Here is a 23889-nt window from a genome sequence, read left to right as displayed (position 1 = left end):
GTATCATAGATCATTGTGTTATTCTCTATAAATCCGGTCAAACTTAAATAAAGATTGATTAAAGACAACTCTAGAAATTGATTTATTCAAGGACAAAGTGAGTATATAAAAATTAAACATACCTATTTTGCCAAGGATTAAACGTCATTTTATCCCCCACTTAATACCGTTAGATGTCTAATGTGACGAAATGGCCATATGAGGAACCAAAGTAGGATTCGAGGCTACGAACCTCTTTGGGACATAGGATTTTCAAAAATATAGGAACAAGAAAAGCATAAGGTTGAAGTTGCATGTCAATTGTAATTCCACATGAATTGAAAATGCACAAAATTTTCTAAAATAGGTAACTTCAAATCTATAAATGGGCTAAGAAAGGAAGCTCGGCTTTTTTAGGACAAAGGAAGGAATTTTCTCTTCTAAAAGCTGAACCAGATACGGGTATAGAGCCACTTTGGTAGAGCTCTCGTTCCTGATTCTTGGGTTTCACTTCTTCGTTCTCCAAAGGAGTGATTTTGATGGGGGAGCAGGTGAGAATCAATTCTGAAGTGATTCATGCGGCAAATGAACTGAGAGCAGTGGGAAAGGATGGAGAGCGGTTTTTTTTTAAGCTCTCAACTCGTAGTGTAAATAGAGAAGTGATTGTCATTAGCTCTCCACTAGAATATATAACAGTGGTCTTAGGGTATGGAGCCAAAAAAATTGGCTTATGATAATGCTTATGCTGATTTGCTGTGAGACAAAAGCATTATTCGTTCGCTGAAAAATACTGCTGAAGTAGTGATAAAGAACACAGCTATATCTTTTTCAAATATTCCACCGTTGTCCACTGCTCTTTTACTTTTATCCAATTAACCACTAACAGTAAAAAGAGTAAAGCTCCGGCGTGTAGGGCAGTCTTTTCGGGATATAAATTTGCCAAATGTCCAATGAGACGTCATCTCTGCTTTTCCAATCTTGCTACCTGAATGTTCTTTTCAACCTTTGCACGTAATAACACGGAGAGATATGGAACTGACTGCTACAAGAAAACAGGTCACCTTACCAGCTCAACCGTAAAGGCATAAACCAAAGTTTGTATATGCTGAAGGGACATTAATGGTCCAGATTATCAAACAAACCCTCATGATATCTGTGCAGAAGAAATGACAGGGAGATGATGTGCCAGATACAAACTAGGGATTTAAAGTTTCCGAATAAATTCGTGCTGCCATTTCTCACACATTCGTGCAACTAGAAGCTTATAAGTGACATGACACACCCAATTACACGTAATACAAGAGGTGGCAAATTGTTGGCAGCGAACTTTAGCCTTGCATTTCCTAGAAGTGAATGATTATTGATCCCTTGAAATCCCAAAAGTTTTAGAGCCTCATTTCAGAAATCAAAACCTGCACAAAAATGAAAGGTGGTACTTAGAGTTAATTGTTATCTATATGAGCAGAAATTCAGTTACTAGACAGAATCTTAAAACTGCAGGAAATGGCTTTCTTGAATAGGAAATTCAATCGACCAACAGTCACTAGTCTGATAGAAATGTTCAAATAACCTGACAATAAATGAAAAAACCATGATCAATTGTTTGACATATAGTTTTCGATCTAACCATGATACACTCAACAATTTCAACTCCGAACTAGAATCCATCTAAGCATACCCTTTCAGAAGAATGCAGAATACACATGTTTTCTGAAAACAGAAAGTTGAATTTTCAGAAGAAGGGAACATTTAATAGCTTGCTTTCAGGTCTAGCGGGCAGTGGACACAGGTTATTCTCAGATTAGGGCAACCTGCTATCTGTGGAAATAAAAGACAAATTGAAACCGAAAACATGTGGATTTCTACACTCTTAAAACCTGGTAAAAGTGCCAACATAAAAAAAACATTACTATAAGCTATGAACAAACTTCTAGCTACAGCGAGGACCGAAGAAAATCTGCAATGTAAAGATACCATAGAAATCATTGTGACACATATGAATAAGATGGTATATCTGAAAGAGGTAACAAATGTATGCTGAATCATCAAAAGTATGGAGATGTAATAACAGTTCCTTGGATAATCAAATGCATGAACAGGCTTATGTAAAGGATTGAGTGAAAGCTGATTTAATCAATAGTGGCAGCACATATAACCGATGAAAAACTGTAATAACTTGGTAGCCTTCAAGAAAAAGGGGAGGTCACAGAACAATAGTGTGTGATAATGTTACTACTTACTACTTAGAACAATTAAAAACTGATATTTGTTCTGTTTTCAGCACTAACAAGCGAGCTAAATATGGTAAGAATAAAGTCGAACAGTCAGAACTATTCTAGAAGTCAACATAAATGTCTCAATACCTATGCAATACGTTCAACTGGATAACTCCAGGTATAACTTTGAGATTTTATTTGCCAACTAAAAGTCTATGCAGTGGCAACAGTGCAGGGTGTTCATTTGTCAATAATTTTGCAGTGAAGTTTCAGATAGAAGCACGAGGTAAGTTGCTAATTAGCTTACGTATGTTGAAGGTACACAGGAGCTTCAAAATTTCGAGAACTCTCTCGTCAACAGCTTGACACTTGACTTTGACTACGTTAAGGTGTTCTGAAATTGTAGCTGATCGCTCCATTGGACTGATGCTTCCTTTCATATCCACTTCATACTTAGGCCCCTGTAGTGAACAAAAACAAATGTCCAAAATCCATCAGCAGTGTAAATGTTCTAATACTATATAGCAACTTTCCATTTATAGGGTATGTACCTCAGAAAAAAGTTCAAGACTAAGCTCCTCAAGAACAGGTGAGAGTTGAAGAATACAGACTAATGGGCCAAAGTCATCAGGCACACACCAATATTCATTGAGCACCAAGCTCTTTAACTTGCTGAATGCAGGGCAGCATTTTAAATCCCATTTGAAAAGAACCTGGAAAAACAGCATGAAAAGAGGACGCAATAATTTTCACTGTGAGCATATGGTTTGAGTTTAATAAACATGGTTGGTAGCAATGCACACAAAAGGATAGTCATGTCTAACTGGCATCTATCAATGTGCATCCACGGTGTAGATAATGCTTTGGAAATGAGGTTATGACTCAGCAATCACTTATCAATATAAAAAGGCAAAGTGTAAGTATACCATACCGAGTCATATGCAGTACACGTTAACACCAAACTCTTAGCTTCTGATAAACCTTTGAAAAGCACACAACCGTTTCCAGTGGCACCACGAGCACTGTCACATGATTCGCAAAGACAATCCAAAATGTCTGTTTCCGATGAATTGTCACAGACGTTCTCATAATCCTCAGTTATCCGGACAAATGCCTCCACTAATGATGGCATGCTGTCGAGCGTGGGACTTGAGAACTGAAGGCCATCTAGGCGCAGTGAAACCAGATTAGGCGCATAAATGCAAGTGCAGAAAACACCATGGCATTGGGAGTCCGTGATGCTTAGATGCTTTAGAGAGTCGGACAAGATATTCTTGCCCAATAGAATACATGTAAACAGCTCTAGATATTCCAAGGCCGGGCAGCTGGAGAAGTCAAGAAAGCTGCTGGGGAGCCATACACCGCGTAGCTCTAGCCTGGTCAGGTGCTTGGAGACAAGAGGCAGATCGTGTAGCACAAGATAGTAAGCCCAATGGTTACGGAGCGTGAGCAGCCTGACTTTGCACGATATAATGTGCCAGAACCAGGCATTTAACCGTGGCACGTCGTCGTACTTGAACATGCCCAACCTGATGTCGCACGTGTCCAGCGGTGAACCCCTGCGGAGGAGGAGAAGGCGGTCCACCAACTCCCGGTACTCCTCCACCCGCGGCGGGTCATGTTGTACGTCGTTGCCGACGCACCCGACACGCAGGCCTGGGGCGGACATCCACAGGTGGCGCCAGCGGCGGGCAAGCACGCACGTCCGCACGGCCTCCGGCGCCAGAAGGAAGCCGAGGATGTGTTCCAGGACGCCGTCTGGCAGGGCGTCGATGCTGCCTCTGCTGCCGAGCGCTGGAGGCACCGCTCTGTTGCTACTTTCCCCTGGAAGCATTCTGCCGAGCAGGTGGCGGGCGTCCACCAAGAAGCGATCAGCACACGGAAGGGGAGGGGTACGAACCGGAACCAGCAAGTGGAGGGGCTTTGACCTGTGGCTACCTCAACTTGGCGGCTGCCACCCCAGGACGTGTATCTTCGACGAGTCGGCAGAAATTTCAGACGACGATGCTGCGGAACCAGGAAACGATGTCATCAGACGCGAGACGGCGAAGGAGACGCGATCACGCGAGACTGAGGAGAGGGTGCAAACTGACCAGAGGAGGAAGATGGAGCAAGGGCGCAAGGACTGGATGGCCGGCCACCTCACCTGATGACCTGACGTCCTGACCGGCGGCAGCTTGGGCTGCGATCTCGCGACAAGGAAACCCGAGGCCTTGAGATCTGTGGAGACTGGAGCGTAGTGGGGTGGGGGGAAATGGTAATGGAAGACGACCGTTATTCATCCGGTGGGAGGGCACGAAGCCACGATTGCGGCAAACCAGACAGCGACAGGTGGGCCCATATTTTGTGGCCCCGCACGTCAGCCATCGAAAGAAAGGTGGCAAACCACAAATCGCTGCATCGGATGGTCAGCTCATCTCAGTCCGTGTAGCTGGCCTGGTTGGGTTGCGACTAAAACTTGCTAGGCTAAGAATTTATTAAAGTTAGATAAAAAATTTACTATGGATTGCTTCTGCTGGGTTTCAACTCTAGTCTACCTCAACTTATTTGGGACTTAAAGGCTTTGTTGTTGTTGTTGTTTGCAGGTTTAAATATTAGAGGTTGACAAATTTTGATAGCAAACCATTCAACAGTTAAAATCATAGCTTGTCAAATCATCGACATTTTGAAAGCCATATTTTTTTTTGGCCCCGCACGTTAGGGAACGAAAGAAGGGTCAATCGCTGCATCGTTAGGATGGTCAGCTCATTTCTATCTGTTTAGTTACATCTCAGATTTTGAAGACCCATGATGCCCGCCTAGTCATTTTAGTCCGCGGTTGAAGATTTTTTTCTTCGCGATAATTATACTTACTGCGCACATATTTAAGGGAGATGCTATAACTCAGGCACCTAAAATCTAGGTTTCGTTCCGACGACGAGCTCATCCGTGCGATCATCCAACGGCTAAAACGTCGTCTTCTTCCTCCCGATAGGCAGCACCTCTCTTCTTCTCTGTTTTTCCCAAAAGCATGCGACCTGCCGCCGCCGCTGCTCAGCGCCCCGCCGGATCCGCTCACTGGAGTTGGGGAGGCTGCCAGAGAGAGAGAGAGAGGGAGGAGCCGCAGCGACACGGGCACGGGCTCGGTTTGGGGAGAGAGGAGGCGCATGGGGAGAGAGTGAGCGTGTCGCCTGAAGCAGTTGATCGTTTTCGTTCACCTGGATTATAGGAAGCGTGCACATTTTAATACCTGCCTAAGAAAAATCACAACATTTTTACCAAACAACACGTGGGCACTAGACTTGATCAAACATTGGTTGTTAATCATAAGCCACCCGACATGATCTGACTTGTTTTAAAACAAAAACACAGAATCTGACAGTTCAGATCATGATTTTCGATCCATGATCGTGACTCAAAATGTAAAAACTCGTGAAATTGCCCGATCTAACCTGCTAGTGTGTTGGATCAGCCTCAAACCAAAGATTTTGATCTTATACCTTTTTGTAGCCCGACTCAACCAAAGATTAAGGCTGTGTTGGTTTCCTCCTCTTAAACTTTAGTCTCTGTCATATTAAATGTTTAGACATATGCATAAAATATTAAATATATCTTAATTATAAAACTAAATACAGATTGAGACTAATTTACGAGACAAATTTTTTAAGCTTAGCCCTGTTCGTTTGGCTGATAAACCATAGCTAAAAGTACCGTTGCCTGATTTGTTGTAAGAGAAAAATACTGTTCGCTTACTGAAAAAATACGGATTATAAGCCAAATAGGGCGTAGTTCATGATTTGACAATGTGGTGCTACAGTAAATATATGCTAATGATAGATTAATTAGGCTTAATAAATTTATCTCATGAATTACTAAGAACTTATGTAATTTATTTTATTACTATTTGAACATTCGATGTAACACTTTTATATAACACCTGGTATAACACCCCTAAAATTAGACCTAAATTTAAACATCCCTAGGTCTAGCACACACGCACACCACCCTTACACACGCTCGATCCACTCAAGAGAAACTCTCTGGTACGGCAACAGCCAGACTAGAAAATTGAACCTGGGCGGGAGCCCTACACGATGGGAGGCGCTACCACCACTGTGTGAGCACGTTCCCATTTGAAGCTTCACGATTCAAATTTCTTTCAAAATTTTTCATAAAAATTATTCTGAAACCCTTTTCTTAAATTATTCAGAATTTATTAACATCTTGTTTGGATATAGTCGGATTCGTATGTGTTATGATGGATTGGAGTGAGATCTAAACTAAATTTCACCATAACATATGTGGATTGAGGTGAATCCGTCAACATCCAAATAAGCCTTAAGAATCCTCTCTCCAGAAAAGAATGCAACTACGGGTTACGTGTCATCAAAAGTGCTTCATGTTTGGCCAAATTTTTAGTGAATACTATTCACATTCACGGCTCCAAAATAATTTATTATGAAAATACATTTCATAATTATCTAATGATATTTATTTGATATCGATATTTTTTATCTATAATTGATCGAACTTAAGATACTAATGTTATACATTAAAGGATCTCTTAGCAGTAGATCTAGCGGGTACAACTTAGGGAAATAAGAAGTTCATCCTAGAATAAGTACTAGGCAAGAGAACTAGAGGGAGGGGAAGGTGATGTTACCGACCATGAGCGGCCTTCGAGTTGGAGGAGCCGGATCCGTCCATGACGATGGCGGTGAAGGCAGAAGCAGTGAAGTCCGGGACGGTGTGCGTTGGCGTCGTAGTCCAGTGGCAGTGGTGGCAGTGAAGACCGGTGGTGCTTCCCGTCACTTCAGCGCTGCCCTCTTGATCGGACTAGGGTTAGAATGTAGGTCGGGAAAACGATGGATGCAACCAAACCTCGTACTGAGTGCCCTGCCCCTCAACTCCTCTTTATAGCGTTGCGCAACGGGGGGCCACCAGCCATGTATTGGGCTGGGCGCCCCCGACCAGGGCGCGAGGTCAAGGCCCAGGTGGCCGTTGGGCCAACCTGGTGGGAGACCAACCTAATATTCTGCCCCTTGATCTCAAATTATACTTTTAAACTTTATACTTAAACTTAACATTTATTTCTTTTTCCATTCTATCACATATCAGTACATAGAGCGTGCCTTATCGTCATGGTCAATTGCCATTAGATTAACAACTACAATGCACCTCTCTGTTTTGAAATAGATTCTTAACTGGGCCCTTATTGTCCAGAAATCGTAGGCTTTTCGTTAAACCCATGCCGGCTAAGTGTTCTCTGAACACGTTGGGTGGTAAGTCTTTTGTAAGCGGATCCGTGAGCATCTTTTCTGTTCTTTTATGCTCAAGACTAATTATATAATCCTAGACTTTATCTTTCACAATATAATACTTTATGTTAATGTATTTGGCAGTACCACTTGACTTATAGTTGCGAGCATAACATACTGTTGGATTATTATCACAGTACAACTTTAGTGGCTTATGTATGTCGTCTACCACTTTTAAATTGGGTATGAATTTCTTTAACCAATTCACTTGTCATGTGGCCTTATAACATGCTACAAACTTGGCATACATCATAGACAATGTAATGACGGTTTGCTTTGAGCTTTTCTATGATATAGCTCATCCTACGAGAGTGAATATATACCTTGACGTGGACTTTCTATTATCTCCCGTATAATTTGAATCTAAATACCCCTCTATCTATAGGGAATCAGATCTTCTGTACGTTAGCATTAGGCATTTCATTCCTCGCAGATAACGCAATACTTTCTTTATCAGTCTCTAGTGTTCTATTCCTGGATTACTCTAGTATCTGCCAAGTAACCCGATAACAAATGCTAAGCCAGGGCGTGTACACACTTGAGCATACTGTAAACTTCCGACAGCTGAAGCATATGGAACCGCTTTCATTTGATCGATCTCATATTGGTTCCTGGGGCATTGAAATTCCCCAAATCTATCGCCCTTGACTATAGGAGCAGATGAAGGCTTAGAATTTTGTCTACTATATTTCTTTAGAACCTTTTCTAAGTATGCCTTTTGTGATAAACCTAAAACCCCCTTTGTTCTATCTCGGTGAATCTCTATTCCTAGAACGAACGAAGCTTCACCGAGATCCTTCATATCGAAATTCGAGGACAATAACTTTTTTGTTTCCTGAAGTAGATTGACATCACTACTAGCAAGTAAGATATCATCCACATACATGATTAGGAAAATATATTTTCTATTATTGAACTTTGCATAAACGCAATTGTCCTCTACATTCTCTTTAAACACAAACTTTCTTATTATACTATCAAACTTCAAATACCACTGTCTTGAAGTTTGTTTTAATCTATAAATAGATTTCTTCAGGCGACATCCTATACGTTCTTTTCCTTTCACAACAAAACCCTTTGGTTGTGCCATGTAAACATTTTCTCCCAAATCCCCATTGAGGAACGTCGTCTTTACATTCATCTGATGTAATTCTAAATCGTAGTGTGCTACAAGCGCCATTATGATTCTAAATGAATCCTTACATGAGACTGAAGAAAATGTCATATTGTAATCTATTTCTTCTCTTTACGTGAAACCCTTCGCCACAAGTCGTGCTTTAAATCTTTCCATATTTCCTTTGGAGTCATATTTAGTTTTATAGACCCATTTACAGCTTATTGTCTTGGTTTTTTAGGAATTGTTTCTAAATCCTAAACACCATTGGTACTCATTGATTTCATTTCATCTTGCTTGGCTTCAAGCCGCTTTGATGAGTGAGCGCTTCTCATAACTTCTTCAAATGAGGTGGGATCACCCTCCATTTGAAATTCTTTACATTCATATACTTCGAAGTCATCAGAGATAGCTAGTTTTCTAACTCTTTAAGATCTTCTAGAGGCCTCGCTAGCTGATGCTTGTTCTATATGAGTCTGTTGTTGCTCTTCCTCATGTGTGACAACGGGTTCTATAGGATCCTAAAAGACAGGTTCCTCATGTTCATTCATTGTCTGTATGGGAGAACTAACAATAAGTGCTGTCACTGCAGTATCTTGGACCGTTGGTGCAGCAACAACATGTTGCGTGAAGAATAGTTCCTCAACCATCAGAGTAAGCACATGTGCTCGCTTCTCCTCTAGGTTAATTTCTCGCGCTACTCTGCTCCCCTGATCATATCTTCCTTCAAGAACATAGCATGTTTTGTTTCTATAAACTTCATATGTCTGTCAGGATAATAGAAGCGATAGCCTTTTGACTTTTCTAGATAGCCAATAAAATAGCAGCTGACTGTCTTGGAGTCTAACTTTCCTATGTTTGGGTTGAAAACTTTAGCCTTAGCTAGACAACCCCACACATGTAAATAATTAAGTGAGGATTCTCTTCCTGTCCATAACTCATACGGTGTTTTAGGCACCGATTTGCTTGGCACTCGATTAAGAATATGAATGACTGTTTTTAACGCCTCCATCCATAAACTTATCAGTAGCGTAGAGTAACTTATCATGCTTCTCACCATATCCATTAAGGTACGGTTGTGTCTTTTAGCTACTCCATTCTGCTGAGGTTCGCCCGGTGTAGAGTACTGGACAACTATTCTATTTTCCTATAAGAACCTTGCAATAGGGCCAGGAACTTGGCCATACGAGGTGTGCTGACCATAGTACTCCTCCCACGGTCAGATCTTACTATCTTAATCTTTAAATTGTGTTGATTTTCTACTTCAGCCTTAAATATCTTAAATTTATCCAATGCTTCTGTTCTTTCTTTAATTGAATAAATATAGCCATAACGAGAATAGTCATCTGTGAATGTTATAAATGAGTCATAACCATCCACACTTTTCACAGGAAATGGACCATAGATATCTGTGTGAATTATTGCTAAAATTTCTGTGTTTTGTTTGGCGTCTTTCTTTATCTTTTTAACATATTTTCCTTTAATGCAATCAATGCACTGTTCTAAATCTAAAAATTCTAATGGCAAAAGAATTAATTCTTTAATCAATCATTCTATCCTCCCCTTGAAATATGGCCTAAATGACAGTGCTATAATTTCTACGATACATCATGAACTCTATTCCGCTTTTTACTTACATTCATAGATGAGGAGGCACTCTCATTCTCAGTGGTCACATCATTCACATTCTCAGAAAGTGATAATAAATAAAGCTTGTCTTGTCAGAAGGCAAGACCAACACATCTGCTATTAAGCAACACAATCTGACATTTGCCATTACCAAAATGGTATTCATATCCATCATCATCTAAATGTCACACACAAATTAAGTTTCTTCGCAAAGAGGGTACATAAAGAATATCTGAAAGCCTAAGTATAAAGCCATCATGTAATTCTAGATAGAGATCTCCAATGGCTTAAACAGTGGCTTCTACTCCATTTGGTACTTTAATTCTTCTTGCTCCTCTTTGCAGGGTCCTCCTCGTATAGAATCCCTATAATGAATTTGCAACATGAATAGTTGCACCAGAGTTAATCCACCAAGTAGATTTTACATAACTTAAATATAAGAATTCATCTATAGATATAATAATGTCCTCACCTTTCCTTAGAAGATACTTCAGGAACTCAGGACAATCCTTCTGGTAATGTCCACACTTCTTGCAACACTTGTATTGGTCCTTGTCCACTTCAAAGTAGTTGGGCTTTTGATGCTGAACATTCTGCGGGGCCTTTCCCTGTTACTTGGAGGAGGAGCTACCATCCCACTAAGGTTTCTCTTGTGGTTTAGCATTCTTGTTAAAATTTCTCTTTCTGTTATCCTTCACAAAATGAGCAGTCACTATGTGAGGACTTTAGCCTCTCCTCTTCTTGCACACACATTGCTATGGGCTTCTCAATATCCCATGTATCGAGCTGCATGTTGTAGTTCACAACAAATGTTTCATAATCTTTTGGTAGAGAAGCAAAAATCAAATGAATTAGGAACTCATCCTTGAGCCCCATATCCATTGAATTTAGCTTAGCTGCTGTGGTGCTCATCTTTAGTATATGCTCTCTTATTCCACCACCAGAGTATTTCTCATTCATTAATTTCATAATCGGTGTACTTGCTGTGGCTTTTGTGAAGCCAGTAAACTGATTCTTCACTTTCTGTAAAAACTCCGTGGCAATGTCACAGTCTAGGATTGATCCCCTTATTGGATCTGCAATAGTGGCCTTAGTCACCATCAGGCACTTGCGGTTCGAGATGTCCCATTTCTTCTTATCAAGATCATATTTCATTCTTTCTTCTATATGATCACGCTTTGGAGTAGTGAAAAGCAGCATCAGTCTCATTTTCTTCTCTCACCGGATCCACTGGCTCAGTAGGACACGGAGAGGTGAGTGCTAAATCGTTCTCAAACAATGCAAGTGTCAGCTCGTACTTCTCTCACTAGACCCAATAGTTGTTCCCATCAAGAGGCGAGATCTGGGAGATGTATGCCATTGGGTTGAGTCCTAAAAACAGTGTAAGAGAAAGTGAGAAAACATGATATGATAATAATTACATGCCTTAATTCAACATTGGTTAAAATTAAAATATATAAATTCTTCTACATTAATTTTACATCACCGTTGGGTAGAAAATAGAATTAATGCATAAATTCATAAATAAATCAATTTATAATATTGCTATCATCAACTTTGGTCAGAAAATTGTAAAATTATAAACATAAATATTAAATAAATGCAACTACTCCTCCAATTTAAATTTTGCTGTTGGTTCTAAATTAAATTAGAGGATAAACGTAATGATAGCAGCGGAAACGTGAAAGATTTATCTACTTTTCAGAAGCATTTCACTGTACTTTTTTACTCTCTAAAAAATTATTCCGTTGGTTCAAATTTCGACTGAGATAATTCACCAAAACATAGCAAAATCATCAAACTGCTTTCGAAAATAAATAAAACCTTAAAACAGCAAGGATTGTGTATTTGGCCTGGCCCAACAACGCAACAGTAGCACAGCAGCGCATGGCCCAACTCAAAACCAATTGCAGCCCAACAAAAACTTCAGCGCGCGTGGCCCGCGAACGCACAACACAGCAGCAGCGATCGTGGCCCAGTAACCACCCCGTGGCCTAGGAGCATCAACCCCGTGAGCACGCGTCGTACTCCCTAGGCGCCTAGGTCCGCAACCTAGGTCTGGGCCGAGAAATGCCAACCCCGCCTGGGCTCATTTTGGCCTGAGCTGCGTCGTCCGTCGGATCACATCGGATGGTCCACCATGTGGATCGCCCGATCAAAAACCCCAGGTGCGGTTCTCCCCTAAAACCCTAACCGACATTCTTCTCTCCCCTTTCTCCTCTCTCTTGCTGTACCGCAGCTGCAGCCGCCCACACGAAAGCACGATCACGACCGGAGCACGACGACGATGGAGGGAGGAGTGGCGGCGCCACCTCGGTACTCCTCGCTGGCGCACTTGTGCGGTTGAGCCGCGCGTGGCTCCATTGAGTAGCATCGCGGTGGTGCCCTGAGCCCACGTGCCTACGAGATGTATCGGCGGTGTGGCTTTCTTCTCGCGCATCGGTGAAGTGACAACGCTGTTCTTCTTCCCGCTCACGGCGGTGCGACGGCGGTGGGGAGAGCCCTGGTAAGTCCCTCGCCCGATCCATCCATCCGTTAGGGTTCGGGTTTGTCTTCTAGGGTTATGTTTTTGGGGTAGGCTGATTCAATTCGTTCAGTTCTTTTGGGTTCATCTCCTTCTAATTGCTTTCTTTCTACCCCAAGAGAACTTGATCTACTATCTAGGTGGTGACTGATACCAATGTTATACAATAAAGGATCTCGTAGCAGTAGATCTGGCGGTGTCGGGGACCTAATACCAGGGTACCCAATGAGGTAGAACTAATAACCATCGAACGTTGATGCTTCTGGTTAGACAAGAACGCTACTACACTTCTTACCCGAACAATGGAAGATTGGTTCCGCCTCACCCAACCCCCGAGGGCTAAGGCTCCGCCTCGCCCGATGTCTGAGGGCTGGCTCCGCTTCGCCCAATGGCTGAGGGCAGGCTCTGCCTCGCCCGACGTCTGAGGGCTGGCTCCGCTTCGCCCATTGGCTGAGGGCAGGCTCTGCCTCGCCTGATGTCTGAGGGCTGGCTCCGCCTCGCTCAACGTCTGAGGGCTGGCTTTGCCTTGCCCGACGTCTGAGGGCTAGCTCTGCCTCGCCCGACAGCTGAGGGCTAGCTCTGCCTCACCTGATGGCTCCACCTTGTTCCTTCATAAATACGAGCATAGGGTACGACAAGACATTCGAGTCAATCGCAGTACCGAGGGCCATGCCCTGCATGCCTATAGGAAGGTACTATCAGGATACGATGGGACATGCGCTTTAGGCCCTTTCTGACCTGACAGAGCCTGAACAGTGTTGTAGGCGTCGACTTTTGTCCCATAGTGTTGTAGGCGTCGCCATTAGCCCTCGAACACGGATACTAACACGTGCATATGACAACCACTATGATCCAAGATAGAGCTCACATCATCCATAGTGATGGACGTATGGTCACTTCCCTGTCTACTCCCCGAAGGGTCACAGCTTGACTCTTTGGCACGCCGCACCATCCGCCGATGTAGGATGGGATGCACCCACTTGCTGAAAAAGGCCAGGGTCCCATGAGGATAAACAAGCACACCATTCCTGGCATGATCTACCATGTTAGCAGGGCAGGCATAGGGGAAAAGGAAGACCCGGCTCCCTCAAAGGACCTTCTTTACCTTTGGTTTTTTCCTCTTTCTCACGTTTGTAACCCCTGCACCCCCTTGGTCTATAAAAGGGAGGATAGGGCACCCCACTAAGAGGATAGATCTTTTTTAACACACAAGACACAGCCAAGCAGCAACCAAACTCTTGGCGTCCTTTCGACCTTTCCATCAGAGACTTGGGACTTGTCCCTCTCTCGACCGTTTGTACCCCCTACTACGAACCTTTTTCGGTACTAATAACACGAGCAGCAGCAAACTAGATGTAGAGACATTGTCGATGGGGAACCCTACGAGCCCCCCATAGACCATACTGCAGGGAGGTAGGCCTTAGTAACAAGGCCTATAGCCTAGTCGCCAAGAAGAACGCGGAGCAAAGCAACGTGCAAAAACCGGAACTCCAACTCAAACTATACAAGGAAAGGCGCCCAAAGCGTAGCTTAGGACTCTGACCTTGTATCAGAATAGGACACAAACAACGCCTCTCAGCGCCTGGACTATAAAGGGCTGGTGAGGGTACCCATTGTAAAGAGGAGAACATATACCCGATACTCAAAGCAATACAACGCAAACAGGCTAACGCCAAAACTAGATGTAAGGTTATTACTCGACCAAGTCGAGGGCTTGAACCCATATAAATCGTGAGTCTCTTTTGCGTAACCGCCGAATTCCGCTATTCGTTGAAGCCCGAACAACTGTCCTGGGTACCCCCGTGGCAGGCTATCGGTGGTAAAACATCGACAGCTGGCGCGCCAGGTAGGGGCTTTCGATGAATTTTTTCTCGAGAGTTCAGTGGACCTCAACCTCAAGATGACCTTTTCGGTGGAAACAACCTTTGTCTTCGGATCCTGGATCTACAAGGCTGACGGCGACGGCAAGCTTCGTACCCATCTTCGAGAAGAAAAAGAATTCGATGATGAAGTTCAATACAAACTCGCCGAGAAGATGACGAAACTCTCAACTTTGGAGACAACTCAGAATAAGGAAGAAAGCGGATACGAAACCGACTCTGAAAAAGAGATACAACCCGATTCCAAGACAATCTTCACGGCACAAGAGCCAAGCCTAATTGGACTCGGAGACACAACAACGATCATGAAGGGATACGACCCGTACAACTCAAAGAAGAACTTAGGAACTTACGGACTGCACAACGCGGCATCAGTCTATCAACACTTTACCCAAAACAAGATGAACTCAGCAAGAAGAATACTCCTAGAGGGAGCACAAGAAGGGATGATCATGACAGTGACCCCGCAAGATTGTGTGGTGCATTGGCTAGGCTCTTTCACCTCAAGCAAAGTCCAGACTGGCACGCGCGTTGAAGAACTACCTTATCAGGAGGGAAAAGAACTTGGAGCCAGTTCAGAAGCTATAGACAGCTCAACCAAACGAAGGATGGAATACCGTATAAGAAGAGCTCGGAAGAGGTATACTGTATACATGGCGGAGCAGTTAGAGCAACCTTTGGAACCTCCACAGATACCAGATATAAAATCTTCAGACGAATCAGAAGGCAACATCTCGCCAGATGAGAAAAGCGACAGCAACGAAAATGATGAGCAAAGACTAGCAAGGCTAAAGATGAACAAATTGAAAGCTAGAAGGAGAAACTGGGCTAAACAAAGGAAGCAAGTTTGGAATAAATACAAAGCGGAGCTAACGGAATACAACAGAAAGAAGGCGGAAAAAGAAGCCACAAAAAATACAAAAAGGGAAAGAATTGAAGAACTAACAAAAGAATTGTACACCCTCATGAATAATGGGAAAGCAAAGGAAGACCAGAAGAAAGAAGTCGGGGGATCAGAAAAACAACCCGGCGAAGAAGTTCCACAGGAGCCACAAAAGGAGCAGCCACCCAAAAAATCGAATTTTCAAAGGATAGGACCAGTAGACAGTGCTGATATCAATGGAAGGAAGGAACACTACTCAAAGCAACAAGAAAGAGACAAACCAGAATTGAGCCAACGCTACCAAGAAATATCAAGAAGATTTAACAAAGAAGATGACTACGGAGAGTCTGAGTTAAAAGAAAACAGGTCTTATTACAGAAGGGCAAGATCGCCAGATTACGGAAGAACGGAACCATACGACAGATTCCCATGTTTCGCAGGAAGACTACAAACTTTAAAGCTACCACACAAGTTTAAACCAGCAAATCATTCCAAGTATGATGGCAAAGTCGAACCAAGACAATGGCTAAGGGTTTACTCCCAATCTATCGAATTAGCCGGAGGAGACGATGACATCAAGGCTCTATTCTTCCCAATGGCCCTCGAAGCAATGCCGCTACAATGGTTTGACAAATTGAGGCCAAGATCAATCAGGTATTGGGAAGACTTGCAAGAAGCTTTCTGCAACAACTTCGCAGGCATTATTACCCATCCAATGACTGCAGCCGAATTAAAAGGAGTAAAGCAAAGGAGAGGAGAAAGTCTAAGGGAATACTATAGAAGATTTGGAGAATTCAGGGCTCAAGTCCACGACATTACTGATAGGGAGGTGATAGAGGCCTTTGCAGAAGGAATCTGGGCAAACTGGCAATACAAGGACTATTTCAATGAGAACCCAAGAACAAATGAAGACTTCAAGAGGGTTGTTGAGAAGCTAATTTTGTCAGAAGAAAGAACTCGGCACAGATTTGCTAGGGACAACCTAGAGAATAGAAGACCCGATTACAAATAGCAAGACAAAAGACCAAGGTAGGACAATATGGTAGCGACCACAGATAACAAAAGAAGATACAATGGCAACGGCAATGATAGCAATGGTAGCAATTACAATGGCAACTACAACAATAGCAACAACCGTAACAACAACGGTTACAATAGTAATAGCAACTATCAGAGTAACAACTACCGAGGAAAAGCGCCGGAGAACATAGAAAACATGCCATGTCACATACACCCAGGGGCCAGACACAAGTTAGTTGAATGCAGCACCTTTCAGCAGCAATTCATGAAGAGAGAAAATAGGAATCAAAACAACTCAGAGCCAAAGCAAGAAGAACCCAAGAAGGAGGAAAAGAGAGCTGAAGGAGATTATCAAGAACCCCAACGCCAATTAGCGGTGATATTTTCAGGTGTTCCTAACAAACGAAGCAAAAGACAAGAGAAACTAGCTCACAGAGCCATCATGGCAGCTGAACCAACCATCCCAAGATATCTAGATTGGTCAGAGTACCCCATCCACTTCACAAGAGAAGACCAATAGACCAGTGCAGCAAACGTAGGATGCTACCCGCTGGTACTGGGACTGACTACCATAGGAGTAGCAGTAACTAAAGTACTCATCGATGGAGGAGCCGGGCTCATAATTTTCGCAGATACTCTCAAAAGGATGAATCTGGATTGTGAAGGTCTAATGACACCCACAAGCACACCATTCTATGGAATAGTACCCAGCAGAGCAGCTATGCCCCTCGGACAGATAACCCTACCCGTCACCTTTGGCACACCAGACAAATACCGGACGGAATTCATCAAATTTGAAGTTGCAGACTTTGAATCATGCTACCACGCAATACTTGGGAGACCAACTTTAACAAAATACATGGCAGTACCACATTATCCATACCTACTGCTCAAGATGCCAACAACAAAGGGCGTATTATCATTGAAAGGAGATCTAAAGAAAGCACATGATTGTGATGTACAAGCAGTACAAATATCCGAAAGATTACAAGATATAAAGGAAGGAAAGGAGATTGCAATGTTGGCCAACGAAATGAACCCAGAAGAGATTAAGATACCGGCTAAGAAGCCAAGCAACTTCGCACCACTAGAAGAAGCCGCTACCAAGACCATTGACCTACTAGCTGGTGACCCGGAGAAGACGGCAATCATTAGTGCAAATCTCGACCCCAAATAGGAACTCGCGCTCACCAACTTTCTTCGGGACAACAAGGACATTTTCGCTTGGAAGCTAGCAGACATGCCAGGGGTCCCAAGGGAGTTGGCTGAGCACATAATTAATGTGAACAAAGGGTCCAAACCCGTTAAGCAAAAGTTACAAAGATTCGCTCCAGACAGAAAAGCAGCAATCAAAAAAGAGATCACCAAGCTCATGGCAGCAGGATTCATCAGAGAAATAATCAACCCAGATTGGCTTGCCAACCCGGTCCTAGTAGAGAAGAAGAATTCAAAAGAATGGCGCGTGTGCATCGACTACACAGACCTCAACAAACATTGCTCAAAAGATCCATATGTCCCACCAAGGATTGATCAAATCATCGACTCGATAACAGGATCAGCTCTGTTATTCTTTCTAGATTGCTATTCAGGCTATCATCAAATATCCTTAAGAGAAGAAGACCAAAGCAAGACTTCGTTCATTACACCATTTGGGGCATATTGCTATAAATCAATGCCTTTTGGGCTAAAAAATGCAGGGGCAATGTATCAAAGAGCAATTCAAACTTGCTTGAGGAGTCAAATTGGAAGAAATGCAGAAGCATACATTGATGATGTAGTAATCAAGACAAAAGAACCCGGATCATTGATAGAAGACCTTGAGGAGACTTTCAAGAATCTAAAAGCATGGCAGTGGAAGCTAAACCCCACAAAGTGTGTTTTTGGGGTACCATCAGGACAACTACTCGGGTTTCTAGTCAGTAACCAAGGAATCAAAGCAAGTACAAAGCAGATTAAAGCCATCATGGATATGAAACCTTCAAAGAAAGTTAAAGACATACAGAAGCTTACAGGATGCATGGCAGCACTCAACAGGTTCATCTCTTGACTAGGAGAAAAAGGGCTACCTTTCTTCAAATTATTGAAAAAGGCAGGAAATTTTGAATGGACAAAAGAGGCAGAAGAAGCATTCCAAAAGTTAAAAGAATACTTGGCATCATCACCAGTAATGACACCACCAAAAGACAAAGAGGACATGATGGTATACATTACAGCAACCAAGAACGTTGTTAGCACAGCAATTGTGGTTGAGAGAGAAGAACCCAGACACACATACAAAATGCAAAGACCAGTCTATTACATAAGCGAAGTACTAACAGAATCAAAAGTGAGATACCCACACGTACAAAAACTACTTTATGCAGTGTTGATATCATCAAGAAAGCTGAGACATTATTTCCATGAACACAAGATTACAGTAGTAACCAATTTTCCACTTCAAGACATTCTACGCAACAAAGATGCAACAGGTCGGATATCAAAATGGGCAGTAGAACTCGGTGCTCTCAACTTAGACTTCAAACCAAGAACAGCAATCAAATCTCAAGCATTATCCGACTTCATTGCTGAATGGATAGAAATCAGTCAAAAAGAACCTGAACCAATACTTGATCATTGGAAAATGTATTTTGACGGTTCCCTAAAGTTAGGAGGAGCTGGAGCAGGAGTACTATTCATATCACCAGAAGGGAGACAGTTAAAATATGTACTACAAATACTTTGGCAGGCAACTAACAATGAGGCAGAATACGAAGCATTAATACACGGTCTAAAGAGTTGCAAGCTCGCTTGGGATCAAAAGACTACTTGTCTACGGTGATTCAGCTGTAGTAATCAATCAAGTCAACAAGGATTGGGATTGTACGAAAGATAATATGGATGCGTACTGTGCAGAAGTCAGAAAATTGGAGAAAAATTTCCAAGGGCTCAAAATCCATCATGTACTAAGAGATTCCAACGTTGCAGTAGATGTGCTAGCCAAATTAGGATCAGATAGAGCAAAAGTACCACCCGGTATATTTGTGGAAGAACTCATAGCCCCATCCATCAAACAACTTAGAAACACAGAAAAAGAGAAGGAGACAACAGATCCAATGGAAATAGATCGAGCAGAAGAACCAGACCAGTCAAGACAAATCATGGTCATACAAAGTGATTGGAGACAAACATACATTGATTTTATCAAAGAGAAGAAACTACCCAAAGACAAAGCAGAAGCAACTCGGGTTGTATGAAGAAGCAAAAACTACGTTCTGGTGGGGGATAAACTATACAAAAGAGCAGCATCATCAGGAGTACTGCTTAAATGTGTTCCGATAGATAAAGGAAAGGAAATCTTGGACGAAATCCACTCAGGATGCTGTGGAAATCATGCAGCCTCTAGGACACTAGTCGGCAAAGCATTCAGAACCAGTTTCTATTGGCCAACAGCACTCAAAGATGCAGAAGAGCTCGTCAGAACATGCAAGAATTGCCAAATGTTTGCTAGGCAATCACATGTGCCGGCTCACAACTTAATATGCATACCGCCGGCTTGGCCGTTCTCATGCTGGGGGCTGGATCAAGTTGGACCACTCAAAAAAGCAAAAGGAGGCTTCGAATACATATTTGTGGCAATCGACAAATTTACAAAGTGGATTGAATACAAACCTTTTGTCAAATACAGTGCAGAAAAGGTAGTGGAATTCATACAAGACATCATGCATAGGTTCGGCATGCCCAACAGAATAATCACAGATCTTGGTTCACCATTTACAGCAAGAGAATTCCAATACTGGGCAAGAGATTGTGGAATAGAAATCGACTTTGCATCAGTAGCACACCCGCAGGCCAATGGACAAGTCGAAAGAGTAAATGGACTCATATTACAAGGTTTAAAACCAAGATTATATGAAGATTTGAAAGATTATGGTGGAAAATGGATCAATGAATTACCAAAAGTAGTATGGGGTCTAAGAACCCAGATCAGCAGAGCAACTAGATACTCACCATTCTTTCTGGTCTACGGATCAGAGGCAGTACTACCAGCCAACTTAATATGGCTATCTCCAAGAATAGAACAATGTGAAGAAGGCGAAGCAGAAGAAACAAGGCGGTTAGAAATTAATTCAATAGAAGAAATAAGAGACAGTGCAATCATACAAAATGCAAGATATCAGCAAGGGTTACGAAGACATTATGACAAAAGTACTCAACCCCGATCACTAAAGCCAGGGGACTCAGTACTACGACTAATCCAGAAGAAAGATGGATGACACAAACTACTCAGTCCATGGGAAGGACCCTTCGTCGTGAAGATAGCAACAGGACCCGACACATACGAGTTGATGACTCCAGATGAAATACCTGTAAAGAACACTTGGCATATCAGCCAGCTCAAAAGATTCTACAATTAAGTACAACAGATTGTACTCAAGTTTTAAGAGAAATAAAACAGAGATTATTCAAGAAGAACAGCTTCAAATATAAGCCCTGTCCAACGGACAGAACCAACCTGTAATCAGGTTGGGGAAAAAGGGGCTTCCCTGTTAACAGCCAACCCGGAAACGGTTGCGCTACATGGGCAATCTTGTCACTCAACCATATGGAGATGGTCTGACTGACGGCCAATGGCCAAATAGCTTCTTGGGTAAGGAGACCCAAGCTAGCATTTGTCACTCTACTATAAAGAGATGGTACGACTGATAGCCCTATCCAACGGACAAAACCAACCTGTAATCAGGTTGGGGAAAAAGGGGCAGCCCTACAAACAGCTCAACCCAGAAATGGTTGTTGCTATACGGGCGCAATGGCTTACCCCAAGAGCTGGTACGATTGCTTACGTACCCTGCAAACAGTCAACCCGGAAACGGTTGTGCTATACGGGTCCGGTCGCCTACCCCAAGAGTGGTACGATCGAATACTTCACCCAAAAAGCGGCATAAGCACTCCAACAGCTCGGTCGCCTACCCCAAGAGTGGTACAATCGACTACTTCGCCCAAGAAGCGGCACAAGCACTCCAACAGCTCGGTCGCCTACCCCAAGAGTGGTACGATCGACTACTTCACCCAAGAAGCGGCACAAGCACTCCAACAGCTCGGTCGCCTACCCCAAGAGTGGTACGATCGACTACTTCGCCCAGAGAGGGACACAAGCACTCCAACAGCTCGGTCGCCTACCCCAAGAGTGGTACGATCGACTACTTCGCCCAAGAAGCGGCACAAGCACTCCAACAGCTCGGTTGCCTACCCCAAGAGTGGTACGATCGACTACTTCGCCCAAGAAGTGGCACAAGCACTCCAACAGCTTGGTCGCCTACCCCAAGAGTGGTACAATCGACTACTTCGCCCAAGAAGCGGCACAAGCACTCCAACAGCTCGGTCGCCTATCCCAAGAGTGGTACGATCGACTACTTCGCCCAAGAAGCGGCACAAGCACTCCAACAGCTCGGTCGCCTACCCCAAGAGTGGTACGATCGACTACTTCACCCAAGAAGCGGCACAAGCACTCCAACAGCTTGGTCGCCTACCCCAAGAGTGGTACGATCGACTAATTCACCCAAGAAGCGGCACAAGCACTCCAACACTCCAACAACTCGGTCGCCTACCCCAAGAGTGGTACGATCGACTACTTCGCCCAAAAAGCGGCACAAGCACTCCAACAGCTCGGTCGCCCAGAGAGGGACACAAGCACTCCAACAGCTCAGTCGCCTACCCCAAGAGTGGTACAATCAACTACTTCACCCAAGAAGCGGCACAAGCACTCCAACAACTCGGTCGCCAACCCAAAGAGCGAAACAAGCTATGGCAAAGCAGAAAAAAGCCACAAGGAAAGACAAGGCAAAACTTGTCCATATTATTCAAAGACATCTAAGAAGAAAAGAAAGACAGGACGAAGTCTGCTCACATCTTAAAAATTCAGAGACAAAGTATATTACAAGGACATCAAAAGAAGGTTGATTTTTTCACATCTGTTCAAGAAGACGGAAGAGAAGGAGGAAGTACATTCATTTGATCAAGAATTTGGTCTGATAGACCACTAAGCTATACTTTGGCCTCCTCCCAGTGTCTTGAAAACTCAGCCAAGAAGAAGAAGAAACTGCACAGCAGGGTATCAGCAGTAGGCCATATTTATAGCACAACTCAGATGCACATATGCCAGACTCATGGAAGAAAAAAGAACTCCAAAAGGACAACCATGTGAACCACTGCAGAGCCAGGACTTCAGTAAAAAATAAGATGTGACTAGACCATCACCAAGGAACAGTACATACCCAGAACAATCACAGTACAAAATAAAGCATATCCAAGAGAATATTCCATAGCAGCAATACAACCCGTGAAGACATATTGAATTCTCCAACAACCAGAATGACAGCAGCAATAAGCAGCCGAATAAACAACTCGGAGATGTATGAAGGATCACATACAAAATTACAATGACAAAAGATTACAGTTGAAAAAGAACTCAGACGAAGAAAAATTATAAATCTCATGGATCGAAGACAAATACAAAGGTTACAGACGGCCAAACAGGACCGGATAAACTCAGACATAAGATAGAGACAAGATTCTTAAATATTGCAACAAGGAACCTAGTGGCGGCAGTAGCGGTAGCTCGGACATAGAAGAACAGATAGAGCAGCATGATCATTACCAACCAAGCATAAGCCCAGGGGCTGCTCAACCTTACACACCAGCATATCTACGAATGAAGAAAGAATTGAAGAAGAACTTTCCTACTCAAGGCAGAACCACAACCAACAAAAAAGGTATTTATAAGCAAACCAGAGGTAAACAAGGCTAAAGATCACAAGAAAGAGAGAGGAAAAGAACAAAAGAGCAAAGCAACAAAGGTGAATAGTGCCAAAAGCAAAATTCCTGACAAAAAGTAAAACAAGACGCTCACTCATGGCTATACAAAACCCATCCGTGACCAGCAAAAGACAAAGACCAAAGGAGTACAAATCAAGACCCTTCTTCCGGCTTCTTTTCAACAGAAAAGAACCCAGAGAAGGCTCGGGGGCTACAAGTACCTACCACAGAAAAACATATTTTCAAATTTTTTGACCCTCTAGCTTTTTTTTTCTTTTTTGTACCAAAAAAAAACAAGAGGCTCGGGGGCTACACTCAACAAAATTGCACTCGCTGCACTCAAAAGAAAAAGAACCCGGAGGACATCAAGCAAAAGTGCACATCAGCCAAAAGAAAAATCAAAGAAGACCATCTCAAGATTTCACTTCAAGAAGGACCCGGATCAAGACTACAACAACTCAGCCCTTGAAGCTCAATCATGAAATGCTCGGGGGCTTGTCGATGGGGAACCCTACGGGCCCCCCATAGACCATACTGCAGGGAGGTAGGCCTTGG

General features: G+C 43.1%; 2 protein-coding genes across 5 annotated transcripts; both read right to left on the bottom strand.

Annotated features, from left to right (window-relative positions):
- Positions 1 to 1068: 1068 nt before the first annotated feature.
- On the bottom strand, positions 1069 to 4435 carry LOC136481714 (F-box/LRR-repeat protein At3g59200-like). Of its 4 annotated transcripts, none has more exons than XM_066479030.1 (6): positions 4289 to 4421; positions 4124 to 4202; positions 3127 to 4030; positions 2747 to 2908; positions 2503 to 2656; positions 1069 to 1391 (listed from the first exon to the last, which is right to left on the bottom strand). In XM_066479030.1, exons 3-6 carry the CDS (start codon positions 4027 to 4029, stop codon positions 1378 to 1380), a joined length of 1233 nt encoding a protein of 410 aa, XP_066335127.1. In that variant the 5' UTR covers position 4030; positions 4124 to 4202; positions 4289 to 4421; the 3' UTR covers positions 1069 to 1377. The 4 variants fall into 4 exon arrangements, with proteins under 4 accessions (XP_066335127.1, XP_066335125.1, XP_066335128.1 ...); XM_066479028.1 differs by having other exon boundaries at positions 4134 to 4202; XM_066479031.1 differs by having other exon boundaries at positions 3127 to 4202; positions 4342 to 4435.
- A 6487-nt stretch (positions 4436 to 10922) lies between these two features.
- On the bottom strand, positions 10923 to 11435 carry LOC136479644 (uncharacterized). The gene has a single exon (XM_066477437.1). The coding sequence runs from the start codon at positions 11433 to 11435 to the stop codon at positions 10923 to 10925; it is 513 nt and encodes a 170-aa protein (XP_066333534.1).
- Between the last annotated feature and the right edge of the window lie 12454 nt (positions 11436 to 23889).

Source organism: Miscanthus floridulus, chromosome 9 (assembly GCF_019320115.1).
Source record: "Miscanthus floridulus cultivar M001 chromosome 9, ASM1932011v1, whole genome shotgun sequence".
In the NCBI taxonomy this organism is placed as follows: Eukaryota; Viridiplantae; Streptophyta; class Magnoliopsida; order Poales; family Poaceae; genus Miscanthus; species Miscanthus floridulus.
This window is presented reverse-complemented; position numbering and strand designations above follow the sequence as displayed.